General features: G+C 45.6%; 1 protein-coding gene across 15 annotated transcripts in view; it reads left to right on the top strand.

Moving 5' to 3' along the window:
- LOC123593803 (aminopeptidase O (putative)) overlaps positions 1-14,741 on the top strand; it is a 344,225-nt gene that overhangs the window by 193,203 nt on the left and 136,281 nt on the right. For 14 of the 15 annotated variants that reach the window (XR_006710542.1, XR_006710538.1, XR_006710539.1 and 11 more), the window contains exon 7: positions 1,441-1,547. Coding sequence is in view for 9 of the 15 variants with exons in the window: in XM_045470318.1 (XP_045326274.1) it covers positions 1,441-1,547 (107 nt within the window). In the remaining 6 variants the exon portion in view is untranslated. Of the gene's footprint in view, positions 1-1,440; positions 1,548-7,477; positions 9,060-14,741 lie in introns of those variants that run through there. The other variant, XM_045470320.1, reaches the window with a different exon arrangement.

Genomic DNA, 14,741 nt, shown 5'->3' on the forward strand with positions numbered 1-14,741 from the left:
TGTCTTAGCTCAGGCTGCCATAACACAATGCCACAGACTGGGAGGCTTAAACAACACTTGTTTTCTCATAGTTCTGGAGGCTAAAAATCCAAGGTCAATGTGCTGACAGGCTTGGGTTCTGGGGAGACCTTTCTCTCCTAGCTTGGTGATGGTCACCTCTCACCATGTCCTTCCATGGCCTCTCCTCTGCACATGTGGAGAGAGAGCTCTGGCGTGTCTTCCTCTACTTGTAAGGACCCCATTCCTGTTGGACCAGGGCCCATCCTAATAACCTCATTAACCTTAATTACCTACTTACAGATCCCGTCTCCAAATAGAGTCACATTGGGGGTTAGGGCTTCAACATACGGATTTTCCATAGCAACAGAGCACACAGAACCTATTGATCATCTGGCCTCTGCTGGCTACTTTGCACCTCTGTCCCTCCCCAATAATAGCGTGCTCCCAGCCTGACCATATCCTTCACCATTCTGTAAACACATCACGCTCTTTCTAGGCCCCGTGAACCTTGCACATGCTTTCCCTCTGCCTGAAATTCCTCCTCCCTTGGCTGACTCCTCCTGTCCCTGGGGATCAGCACAGGCCCCAGCACCTCCTCAGGAAAGCCTTCTGACTCACCTGGCTGGCCAGAGGGCATCTAGATTCTTCCTTAACCTCTACCATGACTGCACTCTAATGGCTGGTGTTCTTATCAGTCTTCCTGGAGTACAGGCTGTGTCCGTAATGTACCCAGGGCCTGGCAGAGACTCAGTAAATATCTGTTGAATGAACCATTAAGGCTCTTTAGTTTCCAGAAATGCCTGTTGATACTGACATTTCCCTCCCTAGTGGATGTTCTGCTGCCCTCCCTTACAGAGACTTTAGCCGCAGGGCCTCATGAGCCCAGTGACAGCCGCCCGATTCTCACTAGCAGGGCAGAGAGTGATGGTGCTCCCCTCCCCCAGACTCAGTCCAGGCAGTACACTCTTTCTGGTTATATGCAGACAGACTCATCTGGGCTGCATTAGCAGGCTCCACTGTAAACAGCCCTTAACAAAACTGAGGGCTGGGAAAAGTAGGAGGTAAATGGAGGGGACCTGCCCCACCCTGTGCAGAAAGACAAAGCAGGAAAGGTCTGGATGGAATCAGAGTGGAAATGGCCCCCTAGGGAAGCCTGCTCTCTTGGGGCCAGGGTTGTGTGAAGGGTGGGTCTAGGACCAGGGGGCGCCTTCCAAACAGTCAGGCCCAGCTCTGTCACCAGCAGAAGAGTGAACAGCTGGCTCTTTGAGGACCCGCCAGACCCCCTCTGCCCTCTGACTTTTCTGGTGGGGCACAAGGCACAGTGGAGAGACTATCACCCTGAAACTGAGCAAGCTGCTGCTTTGGGCGACTGTGACCCACACAAGGACAACAGTGACCGTGTTTTGTGCACATGTGTTTGTGTGTCTGTGGCCCAAGCAGCTGGACCCCCACGAGGCCCAGGAGCAGCAGGAGCTGAAGGCTTGTCTACGCTGGTGTCGTCTCCAGGACGAGGTGCGGAACTCCCCGGAGGAAATGCAGGTGTTGAGGTAAAGCGCCAGGTGATCTCTTTACCTTCTCATCCTCTGCCTGCCACCTCCTTCCTTCTCTCCTTCCAGCCACCTCCTGGCCATCTGTGAAATCTGCTGCGTTTCCTTTTTAAATCAAATTGGGTTAGGTCACCACCACCCTCCCCATCCCAGGGATGTGATTGTTGTGTTTTGCGTCTTTCAGGGCTTTGCCTTCTGACATTTTCCTGGTGTCTCTGGCCAGGAAAAAACTAACACAAGGCCGTTTCCAGGACCAAATTCTTCATTTGACGTTCTAAGAGTCACTTTTTGTGGTGGCTGAGGACTCAGACAAGGTTGGGGTCTGATGACCTGACAAAATAATAAGTAAATAAATAAATAAATAAATAAATAATAAAAGCCAAAAAAAAAAAAAACCTTTAGGAAAAACTTGATTCCTAAGTGTTTAGTAATAACAGATGTTTGTGTCAATGGGGCCTTTTGTTTCCCGTCTTCCCAGCAGGAGGCCGCTCCCGTGCCTGGGGAAGATTCTACTCCTAGCTCCTGAGTTTTGTTTTCAGAGTGTGACTTGTAGCACTTACTTGTAGGATTACTTCTTGCACTTTTTCCGTTTTTGCCCCTCTCTGCTTTGCTCATTTCCTTCACTTCTCTAAATAGTTGTTATTCTGAAACCCGAAGCCTAGGCCCTAGGAACGCCACGATTGCTATGACAACAGAAGCTTTCATCCTGCTAGAGCCAAGCATGTGGAATCCTCAGTCTGACAGGTGGGAAGGCAGCCATCCAGCAATAGCCCCTCATTTTTGATGACGACCCTGAAGGCTAGTCCGCCTCCCCAGCAGAGCCGGCCTGAAATGGTTCAGTTGTTGTTTTTAAATGAACACCCCCACTCCACAGTGAGTGTCCACTGAGGCTAAGTCTGAGGGAAATGCATGGGGCCCAGCCCGACCCCAGGGAGGCTGGCTGGTGCTTTTGAGCAGCACTGCAGCCTGGGCGTGGCCACTCTTCCCACAGACAAGTCCCCCCAGCTCGCACGCAAACCTCTGCGGTCCGCTGACTCATCCATTGTTTAGGAGAGCCAGAGCCAGAGCCAAAGCCAGAGCCAGGAGCCCCGCGTCCCCCACCCAACACCACTGTTTGTACACCTCTGCACTCAGCCAGTGGGACGGCTATACCTCCCGTGGGACTGATATGGACAGCGTCCCTGATCTCATGGAGCTTCGACTTAGCGGGACTCTGTCATATTCACAGCTAGTTATGCTGAGAAGTGGCACGAAGGGAAGGTGTCTCTGAGGACCATGAAGGCTTGAAGTAGGAAAGGGCCTGACGTGCTGGTGCCGGAGGGATGGTGGGGCCAGATGGGCAGAGAGAGGCAGGCAGGAGTCAGGTCAGCAAGCCTTACTCCAAGTGCCTGCAGCAGGGAAGGGTCGTGATCTGTCTTGTGTTTTCAGTGCTGCTCTGGCAGTTGGGGGGGGGGGGTGGGCTACAGGCAGCAGAGGGATGGCAAGGAGAAGGGTTAGAACCCGCAGTTATCCATGCAGGAGATCCTGGGGGTGGGGGGCAGATGCAAGGAATAGACCCATTTGAGACAGGTTTGGGTGGTGGAGCTGCCAGATCTTTGGTCATTGAATGTGGAGAAGAGGGAGATGGGAGTGTCCAGAATGATTCCAGGCTTTTGACTTGAGCAGCTGGGTAGACGGTGAGGCCATTTGGTGAGACAGCCGAGATACCGGAAGGAAAAATAAAAATCCCAGTTTTGTATGTGTTAAGTTTGGGATGCCAAATAGATACTCAATATTGAGAACTCAGTGGGGTCTACAAGTCAGCAGCTCACTGGAGAGATTGGAACATTCAGACTATAAATACTTAAAACTGAGCACATTGAAATCACCAGGGAGAGAGGACGGCAAGGGAAGAGGTTGGAGGAAGGTGGGGAGCCAGCAGAGGAACTCTGGAAATCAGTGTGAAAGGGGGGTGGGGCATCGTAATGAACGTGAGTTGATGAAATGTGCTCCCAATTTATAAGCAGGCCAACCGCACACAGAGAAGTCATCACACACATGAGGAGAGCCTTATCTCTGCACTCCATGGGGCTGTGATCAACCCAGCCTCTGAGGGCCAAGAGCTTTTCCTGTGTGTATAGAGCCGGGAGAAGAAATACACTATATTTAGACCCTTGTGCTGGAAAGCTTATTATGGCATTTGTTTTTGTCTTAGTATTCAGAAATCGTGTTTGCCTAAATTTAGGCAAACCATGAAATGGCTGCATTTGAAAGATTTGTTGCACATCAGTATAGAAACCAGGGCTATCAGATGCGCTTACGGTGGAGATGAGATGTTTCTGAACCTGCCCCGAGTTACATAGTCTAGGTTTAGTTTACTCCCATCCTGTGGAATTCTCCCTTAAATGGGAACAGAGAGCCTAGAAATAACCGAAAGTGAAAAAGAAAAAAAGAATCAGAGTTATGAGAATTTGTCCTCAGGTTTTATTTTGGTTTAATATGCAAAGAAATAGCTTAAGACAAGACCATAATCAAAGACGCTATCTTTCTCCTCCCTCTCTTTCAAGATACCCCATGGTCTTGAAATGATGGACCAACAACAATTTAGAAGTTTGGTTTGTGTCTTGCTACGTTCCTCCTTCCTCAGTGTTGACAGACAAAATGGAAACTTTTCTTACTCATCTTTGCAGTAGCTTTCAACATGGTTGACCACTCCCTCCTTCTAAAACCACTTTCTGCACTTGGCTTCTGTGTGTCACACTCTCCCTGATTTCCTTCTGCTCCGATGCCAGCCCTTCCCCACCCCTCCTGCTGGCTATTCAACATCTTCACTTAGATGACTCACAGCTCAGAAAGAGAGATTAAGGTGTCCAACATCATACAGCTGATAAAGAGCAGAGCAGAGATTGAAACCTAGAGATGGAAACGACCCTCTTTTCCCTAGTCTCTCTCTCTCTGCTTTCAAGGAACTCGGTATAGCATTTAGTTGCATTTAAAAAAAAAGACAAAAAACAAAAAACAAACCCTGAAGGTATCTTGAACCATGGAAGGATACGAAGGTTAGGGTTAAAAAAATTATCATTAGGGGCGCCTAGGTGGCTGAATTGGTTAAGCATCTGACTGTTGATTTCGGCTCAGGTCATGATCTCACTGTTGGTGAGTTTGAGCCCCGTGTTGGACTGTGCACTGACAGCGTGGAGCCTGCTTGCGATTCTCTCCCTCCCTCTCTCTCTCTCTCTGCCCTTCCCCTGTGTTCTCTCTCTCTTTTTCAAAATAAATAAAAAAACTTAAAAGAAAAAAGTATCCTTGGGCCAAGCATCTTTGTCTTTTACACATGAGTGCATGTGTCTGATTATTTCAGTAGCTATAAGAAAAAAAAAAAAACCTCAACATTGTGTTGATTATAGATATTGGAGTATTAACAAAGTGAGAAGAGAAAAACTAAAATTGTATTTGGCTCTGACGTGCTAATGTTATAACTGTTTCCCAATTGTGTCTTCCATACACCCGGTGTTGAACATGGCTCTCATCGGATATGTCCTGGATTGACTTGGTTGTAAGATTTCATTTGGTTACAACAGTTCCTGTGTTTTCCTTCTCAGCGTTCCTTGGCTGGGGAGCCTGTAATGTGGCGGCAGGCTCTTGCGGCATGACGATTTGCTCATAATTTCAAAATGCTAGGGGTCACATTACTCACTCCATGTCTTTTCTCATTTGTTAATTATTAAAGATGCTTTTCCCATAGATGAGAGCCCAGCGACTCTCCCCAGACCCCCCCCCCTCACCTGTCCACTGACCCTGGACAGAACTGTACGAGGCAAAGCTGATCTTACTGCTGTCCTACTCTGCCTGGCCGCCACCACTCTGCTCTCCTATTGTTTCCAGCCCCGCCCCACCCTTGACTGTGCAGCAGTCGTGACTCTTGCCAGGGAAGATGCGAAGGGCCTTCTGTAAGACTCCCATGCCTTTGGTCCCTGGGGCGCTGCTGGATTCTGGCATTCTCTCTCTAAAGAGCTTTACCCTGTGAGTGTTAGTATACTCTGACAGGTCTGCGGGACGGAAGAGCTACAGTGGCAGGGTCAGGAAAAATCTCTGTTGGTTTTTATTGTTTGTGATTTATTATCACTTCCCCTCTTTTCTGGATTCATTGTTAAAGTCAAGCTCATGCTGAGAAAAACGTGAAAATATATCATGTTGAGAGGGCGCTGACAGGCCCAGAGTCTGATGTGGCTCTTTCTCCTAGCTGCTGCCTCCACAGACGATATAATTCTAGAGAAACACCAATATCTTTTCCTACTTTCCTCATAAATGTCTCATTCCCTGGTCGAAAAGACATCCCATAATAATAGGGGGGAACCCCACGTATGCAGCTCTCCACAGTGAAGACGAAGTGTGCGTGCCGTTGGTTCTGTGGGTTTGCGTGACACCTGAACACTGGATGTTCCATTTAAAACAGTAATACTCTGGGGGGCACCTGGGTGGCTCGGTGGGTTAAGCGTCCAACTTTGGCTCAGGTCATGATCAAACGGTTCTCGCGGCTCTCACAGTGAGTTCGACCCCTGCCATCGGGCTCTGTGCTGACAGGTCAGAGCCTGGAGCCTGCTTCAGATTCTGTCTCCCTCTCTCTCTGCTCCTCCCCTGCTTGCTCTCTGTCTTCTCTCTCTCTCCCTCTCACTCAAAAATAAGTAAACATTAAAAAAAATAATAATAAAACAGTAAGACTTTTGAAATCAGTCTATGTGTACGCCTCTGGTATGCATGAAGCTTTTGCCTTTAAAGTTTTTCTCAAAATTTTTATTTCTGATCCTTGAAGAACACAGCAGTCTTTTCCCACCCACATGTGGGAACTCAGCCACTCGTAGCCACACAAAGCTGCCTCATGGGAAAGCTCCCGTCCTTCCAGAGTCCCTTGTTGCCGTCACGCACCCACCTCCAGCCCAGAGGCTCAGCCTCCGCCGCTCCTCCATCCTGGGGCCAAGACTCCCAGCGTGCCCACCTCAGTCTCCACCAGCCCCACAGCCTGGGAACAAATCTGTTCACTCTTTCCTGGGCAGCTCCCTTCCCCATGGTCTTCAGTGTTTATTCCAGACCTTTCCTGCTCTCTCTTCTCTTGCCTCCTGTCCCCCAGGGAAAACTGAAGCCATCAGCCATGTTCTCCCTTCAATTCTATAAATGCATCAACATCCATTTCTCCCTGACCTCTCAGATGCCTGAAGGCAACCTGTCAGTCTTAATACAGTTACAGACAAATTTCTAGTTCCAGAGGTAGAAGTGGAAATGCATGTGCATCGACACAAGTCTAGAACTTGCATATACCTAGGTGAGCTTTAAACCTGCCCATAAGGAAGAAGGGAAGGGGGGAGGGATCCATATATGAAGGGAGAATGAAGTTGCCATCACTTTGGGCCATGGGCTGGGGTCATGATTCTAGGGAAACTTTTTTCCTAAGGCCATTTTGCCCTTAAGATCACCAGATTCTGTAAATGTATTCCGGTCTTTATATTATTGGAACTCCTCTGCTTTGTTTGATACTATTGATAACTCTTGCCTTCTGGGGATCTCAGTCGCCTGGCTTACCTCTTCTGGCTCTTCTTCAGAGTTCTTGTTTCCTCGGGGGCTCCACTCTTAGAGTAGTCTCATCCCTCTGGAGTAGTCTCATCTACACCCCCTGCCTTAGGTGGGATTCCCCAGAAGCAGACCCTGAGACAAGATTCATGGGGAAGAGATTTATTAGGAAGTATTCCCAGGAGGGGAAGTAGAAGTGAGGAGAAGGAAAGGAGGCCAAGCCAGGATATCAAGTCAAGTCACATAGGATTGCTGTGGAGGCAGTGCAGGTCAGTCTCAGAGTTGTCCCCACCAGGGTGTGGCTTAGCGTGTGTACATCCCTTTGCCTGTCCTCATTGCTTGGACAGATGTACATCCCGAGGTACTTCTGTCTGTTGTGTTTACAGGTAGAAGAACCTCAGGCCACCAGAGAGCCATATCTGACAGAGTCATGGAGAGCAGGACAAGAGCTAATGTGCACACAGATAATAAAAAGGCCCCACAGAATGTGAGTGGGGCATGGGCACTGCTGACTATACCTCCTCTCTGTGCTGGAGGCTCCCACATCCCCAGGCCAGCCCCACTCTCTCTTAAAGATCACATGTGACTGCTTAGCTGCCCACTTGACATCCTCTTTTCCTGCTGTCCCTACAGCCATCTCACACTGGTAACCCTGTCCCATGGGCCCTATCTGCTCACCTCCTATGGTGGTGAGCCCATCAGTGGTGGCTCAGGTTCTCACGTTCATCCCAGGTTGAAAATGGGGGTCTTCCAATTCCTCCCTCCTCTCTCCTCCTTGCCCTGGGAGGGTTTAAGTCATCACTATGAACTTCTCTCACAAGTGTTCTCAGTTGGGCCCTTCTCCACTCCTAATACTGCTGTCTCCCTGGTTAGAACTTAACTCGCTGGCACCAATCCAACAGCTCCGGAATTGTTCTTTCTGTCTCTAGTCATCAAGCCCACCTTCCTCACTGCCACCGTGGAGCTTTCCCTGAAACACCTTCTAATTCCGCCACCTCCTTACTTAAAACTCTCCAAAAGCTTCCCTTCACCTCCAGGAAAAACTTCCAAGTTCCTTAATACAGCAGGCACAGCCCTGCACGCCACCACTCCTACCTGTTTTTTACAGTCCCTTCTCTTGCCATTTTTTGCTTCACCCCAGCCCCCTCGCTGAGGTCATATAGAACCCTACAGTATTAGTTTGCCAGAGCTGCCATAACAAAATATCACAGACTGGTATGTGGAAATTTATTTCTTATGCTTCTGGAGGCTAGAAGTCCAAGATCAAAGTGTTAGCAGGTGTGGCTTCTTCTGCAACCTCTCCTCCCTGAGCCCACACATGGTCTTTCCTTTGTGTGCCTGCATTCCTGGTGTCTCTCTGTGTGTCCTAATCTCCTCTCCTTGTAAAGGGTACCAACCAAATGCCTCATTTTAACTTAACTAGCCCTTTAAAGGCCCTGTGTCTAAATCTAGTTGCATTCTGAAGTAGGGCGGGTTAGGGCTTCAACATAAAAATTTTGGAGAAATGTAATGCAGCCCATAACATCTACTGTCTGCCTGTTCTTTCTTAACCTCCTTGCCTTGTTTTCATGTGGTCTCTATTAGAATGTCCTCCCCTTATTGCATGACCCCAAATCGTCATGATTCAACACAGATATCACCACATTCCAAAAGTCTCAGGCTCTCTCCTGACAATATAAGCATGTGACCCTCATCTGTACCCCCTAAATGCTCTGGTTGTATCTCCATCCCTCATCTTACTACATTATTTGATAATTAAATTCAGAATGAGCCATGTTATATCGCCAATTATTGACCCTTTTTAACCTACAAACACATTAGTTTCATATGGTCCAACCTAATGCATCTTTCTTCTGAGTCATGAGCCTTGTGAATCCAGGGACTTCTTCACCTCTGTATACCACAGGGTTTGGCACTAAATGGATACTCAATAAATGTTGAAGAAATGAATGTCCTAGGCAACAATGATCTCTGTCCCTGAGGTTCTTTCTATATTATTTGCAGTGTTGAAATATTGGTCAGAAGACAGTAGATAGAAAAACCCTAGGCTGTATCCTCAGAGTTCTAAGGACTGGGAGATTACTGTTCGCAGGTTTAGCTAGAAAGGGTGGCTGGGAAGATGTGAGGTTTGAACTGGGATGGAAAGAAAGGCTAACATTGAGACTGGGAAAGAGCTGGAAGGAAGGGGACTCAAGGAGCAAAGCATGGCAGGCATAAACAGTGAATTAATTGTGGAAATGGACATTAAAGTGAGAATGAGCTTCCTGGAAAGGATAGCCATCAGGAACCCCATGAGACTGAAGGGGGCCAGGGAAGGACAGGCTAAGTAATGGAGTTCCTTAGATGCCAGATTCAAAAGTTTGCACGTGACCATCCAGGCATTGGGGAGCTATTTTCAGTTCCAAGAATGACATAATGAAAATGAGAGTTCTGGGAAGATTACCCAGCCTGTGAGATCACACATGATCAGAGAGACAGAGACTAGAAGCCATTTCAGGAACCCACACCTGAATTTAGAAGAGCTTAGGATCCTCTTCCTGGTTGGCCTAGGGCTCTAAGTGGCTCATTTGGGGCTATTCAAAACTGGTTGGAGAGTCCATACAACTTCAGAGAAGGCTTCTAATAATAGGATGTAAAGCTTTCTCTGATTGCAGATAAGGATTGGATTGACCCACTAAAGGAAGTGGTTGAATATGTGGGCTTTGTGAAGTTTGTTATGACTTTAACAGAGTGAAAGGCAATAGTCCCAGCTCCTTATTGGCCAAAGCCTGGTCTGTCCTGCCTCATTTTAGAGAAACAACAGCTGCGAATGAAGGTCTGGACCCTCTCCAGAGCTTGTCAGTCTTCAGGTCTCAACCCCGGAGAGTAGTCTAGGGTTTAGGAAGCCAGAGTGCCTGGATTTGCGTCCTGTTCTGACTCCTCCACTTGCTGAGTGACCTTTGCAGAGGTACACAGCATAATAAGCTTTGGTCTCCTCACTCTAACATGGGGATAATAACACAATGGTTTCTACTTTATAGATGAGTAAGAGGGATAATGTGATGAATATGTACAAATCACTTAGAACACATATATTGGGTTGAGTCACAGAGAATTGCCATTTTGGTAGATCTAAAATGGCTCAGTAGTGTCAGTTTCCAATGATTCAACCTACAGTAAACACTCAACACATGTTAGGTACTGTCATCTAGACCCTCTGACACTTGGTCAATATTTACCCAACGAGTGACGGAGGGCACAAGGACACAGCCCTCGCAGCCAGGCCCACTCTCTCTCCTGGTTTGTTCTGGTTTCTGTCTCTTCTCTCACGGCTGCCACCCTCCTCTGGCGAACACAAAGGCACTCTTCTCCTGTCTCTTTAGCAACTGGAGCCTGGAAACACTACTTTTCCTCTTGATTAACTTGGAATTGGCAACAATGTTCAAAAAGTTAATTTATAAACTTAAATTTTTTTCATTATTTATTTTTGAGAGAAAGAGACAGAGCGGGGGAGGGGCAGAATCTGAGAATCTGAAGCAGGCTCCAGGCTCTGAGCTGTCAGCGCAGAGCCCAACATGGGGCCTGAACTCGCAAACGACGAGATCACGACCTGAGCTGAAGTCGGATGCTTAACCGACTGAGCACCCAGGCACCCCGAAAAGTTAATTGTATTAAGAAGTTAAGAGGATTTTTAAAAAAAATTTTTTAATGTTTATTTATTTTTGAGAGAGTCAGAGACAGAATGCGAGTGGGTTGGGGCAGAGAGAGAGGGAGGCACAGAATCTGAAGCAGGCTCCAGGCTCTGAGCTGTCAGCACAGAGCCTGACGCGGGGCTCCAACTCACGAGCTGTGAGCTCATGATCTGAGCCGAAGTTGGACACTCAACTGACTGAGCCACCCAGGTGCCCCAAGAAGTTAAGAGGATGTTTAAAGAGGGGGTGGGGGAGCAAGAATGCCTGGTTACCAATGAAAAAGATGGGATTAAAAGCAAAAACAAACCCCCCCCAAAAGTTTGAACATTAAACAAAGATGCTTAAACTAATAGCTTGAGGCAAGAATTACCTCGGCAATGCTTCTAAGACAAATGGAATCTTCATACCTTCCTGGAACCTACTTTTGGTCTCATCTGTACATCAGGGCCACACTGGTGTCCCCTCTGGTGCTGCTCGCTCGGTACAGTTCCCCTGGCATTCTGTGCAGAATCTGACCACAGCCCTGAGGAGAAAACAATTCTGGCCTCTATGGCTTCAAGCATTCTTACCTGAGTTCTGACCGCTGGCACTGGCCTATGCACTTCCTGGGATCTCTACATACATACCTTGGAACTCCTACCCTCCACTCCATCCCTCAAGCCCGGGACCCCCTTCACTCCATTTTTTCTGTCTTGTTCTCTTTTTTTGAGCTGCACACACTAGCAAGCTAGCTGTATAGACGGTTTCTACCCTTTCGTGACAGGATGGTGCTGTACCTGTGCCAGCATTTTCTGAAAAACCTTAAGGCTCTCAGCTAGCCAGAAACAGACTCTGCCCTTTCCTGTCTCAAAGGCCAGCTCCCTCCCCCTGAGCTGCCCACTCAGTTCCTGTTTCCTGTTGGAGGGACACCCTCAGTTCACACTTCTTTTACCCAGCAAAGATGATAGACATGTCCTGAATATTTGAACTCAAATAGCACTCCCTATTCATTTTTCTGAACCATTCCCTGGTTACTCATCACTCAGGTATTTCTAAGGGAGGGATAGAATTCTCCTTGATAGGCCCCTAATTACATATTTACTGTACATCGTGTTTCGTTTTCACAATTACATTTAGTAGGGTTTTTTAAATATAGAAAAACTTAAAGAAGAAATAAAGCAGTTCATAATCACTGCTTAGTTAGCCATGGTGTGGGGGTGGGTTTGTTTTGTTTTGTTTTTGTAATAAAAGTACTAAGAGGAAAACCCAGACAGTTTAGAAAGGTGTTAATTCCATCCCCACCATTGAAGTCTTCATTCACCCTAAGATAATCTCTGCTAGCATTTTCTTGTGAATCCTTCCAAAAATAAATTTTGTAAGTATACACGCATACTTCTGTATTGCTCCCCCGTGTGCGACTGATTCATTATAACACTATTTGCCTGTGAAATATTTTCCTAAAACATAATACTAGTCCTGTATAATAATAATTCATGTATATAAACCAATCTATAATAATTCACTCTTACTTTGCCTCTGAGGATATCTCACGCACTCAGCCAATCCTAGCATGATGTACACTACATTCATGGCTAGTGAGTGTTAGTTGCCCGCTCAGAAAAACTCTCATCCTCCCTGTACACTTCCCCCCAACACCATCATTTAGTTTGTGTTTTGGCCAATAGTTTTGACCAAGAATGGCTGACAAACAATACAGGTATTTGACTGGACTGCTGCAAGGACACATAAAAAGAATCTTCTACATGTTAAGTTTTATAAGGGCTTCTTCCTCTTTCAAGTCAGTGGTGGAGGAGATAAAGAATAAAAAAGAGGGATTATACTTCTGTTCAAGATTGCACTGGAGGTTCTAGCCAAGGCAGTTAGGTAAAAAAGTGAAATAGAAGGCATCCAGATTGGAAAGGAAGAAATAAAACTATCTCTTTTTGCAGGCAAGATTATTTTATATATAGGAAATCCTAAGGAATTTTCTCTCCAAAAAACTAGCAGAACTAATAAACAAGTTCAATAAGGTTGCGGGATACAAGATCAATGTACACAAGTCCATTGTGTTTCTATACACAGGTATAAATAATCTGAAAATGAAATTAAGAAAACATTCATTTTCAATAACATCAAAAATAATGAAACAGTAATAAATTTAACAAAAGAAGTACAATACAGTGGAAACTACAAAACATTGTTGAAGGAAACTGAAGAATGAAGTAAATGGAAAAACATCTTGTCTTCATGAATTGGAAGACTTAAGATTGTTAAAATGGCAATGCTCGGGGTCAAAATTCCAGCTGCCTTTTTTTTTTTTTTTTTTCAGAAATGGACAAGCTGATCCTAAAGTTCATATGGAAATTCAAGGGACCCAGAATAACCAAAATGATCTTGATAAAGATTGAGGACTCATACTTCTCAATTTCAGTACTTACCACAAAGCTACAGTAATCAACACAGTGTGATACTGGCATAAGGACAGACATATAGACCAATGGAATAAAATTGAGAGTCTGGAAACAAACTGTTCTTTCTGTTTATGATCAGCTGGTTTTTGACAAGGGTGCCAAGACCATTCAATGGGAGAAAGAAGAGTCTTTTCAACAAATGGCCATGGGGTAACTGGATAGCCACATGCACAAAATGAAGTTAGACCCTCTGCTTCATACCACATACAAAAATTAACTCAACATGGATCAAACCCCTACATGTAAGAGCTAAAAACATAGGTATAGATCTTCATGGCCTTGGATTAAGCAACTGTTTCTTAAACTAAAGAACAAGTGACCAAAGGGGAAAAAAATCAATAAATTGGACTTCATCAAAATTAAAAACTTTTGTGTTTCAAAGGACTCCATCAAGAAACTAAAAAGACAACCCACAGAATGGGAGAAAATATTTGTGAATCATATATGAGGGACTAGTATTCAGGATATATAAAGAACTCCTATAACTCTTATAACTCAAAAGACAACTCAAATTAAAAATGGGCAAAAGGGGGCACCTGGGTGGCTCAGTCAGTTGAGCATCTGACTCTTCATTTTGCCTCAGGTCATGATCCCAGGGTCATGGGATCAAGCCCTGTGTCAGGCTCCGTGCTGAGTGTGGAGTCTGCTTGGGATTCTCCCTCTCTTTCCTTCTGCCCCTCTCCCCCATTCATGTGCTCTCTCTCTCTCTCTCTCTCTCTCTCTCTCTCAAATGATTTTTTTAATGGGCAAAGGATTTAAATAGACATTTCTCCAAAGAAGATATACAAATGGCTAATAAGCACATAAAAAAATGTGACATTATTAGCCATCAGGGAAGTGCAAATCAAAACTTCAGTGAGGTATCACTTCATACCTACTAGGACAGCTATCCTGAAAAATCAGATAGGAACAAGTGCCACAGAGGATTTGGAGAAATTAGAACCCTTGTACATTGTTGCTGGGATTGTGAATTGGTGCAGCTCCTTTAGAAAGCAGTCTAGTAGATCCTCAGAATGTAGCACATAGGGTTCTCATACAACCCTGCAACTCTACTCCTAAGTATTTACCCAAGAAAAGTGAAAACATAAGTCTAGCCAAAAACGTGTACACAAATGTTCATAGAAACATTGTCCTTAATAGCAAAAGTAGGAACAACCCTAATGTCCATCAGCAGATGAATGGATAAATAAAGTGTGTTATATTCGTGCAATGGAACATCATTCAACCATAGAAAGGAATGAAGTACTGTTATGTGCTACAAAAATAGATGACTCTTGAAAACATTATGTTAAGTGAAAGAAGCCAGTCACAAAAGGCCATGTGCTGTATGATTTCATTTATTGGAATTTTTGGAATAGGCAAATGGATAGAGACAAGAAGTAAATTAATGGTTGTCAGGGACTGGAGTGAAGGGGAAAATGGAAAACCACTGCTAGTGGGTGTGGGATCTTTTTTGGGGGTGATGAAAATATTCTTCAATTAGGTACTGGTGATGGTTACACAACCTTATGAATATACTAAAACCAGTG

The sequence above is a fragment of the Leopardus geoffroyi genome, chromosome D4 (genome assembly GCF_018350155.1).
Source record: "Leopardus geoffroyi isolate Oge1 chromosome D4, O.geoffroyi_Oge1_pat1.0, whole genome shotgun sequence".
Lineage (NCBI taxonomy): Eukaryota > Metazoa > Chordata > Mammalia > Carnivora > Felidae > Leopardus > Leopardus geoffroyi.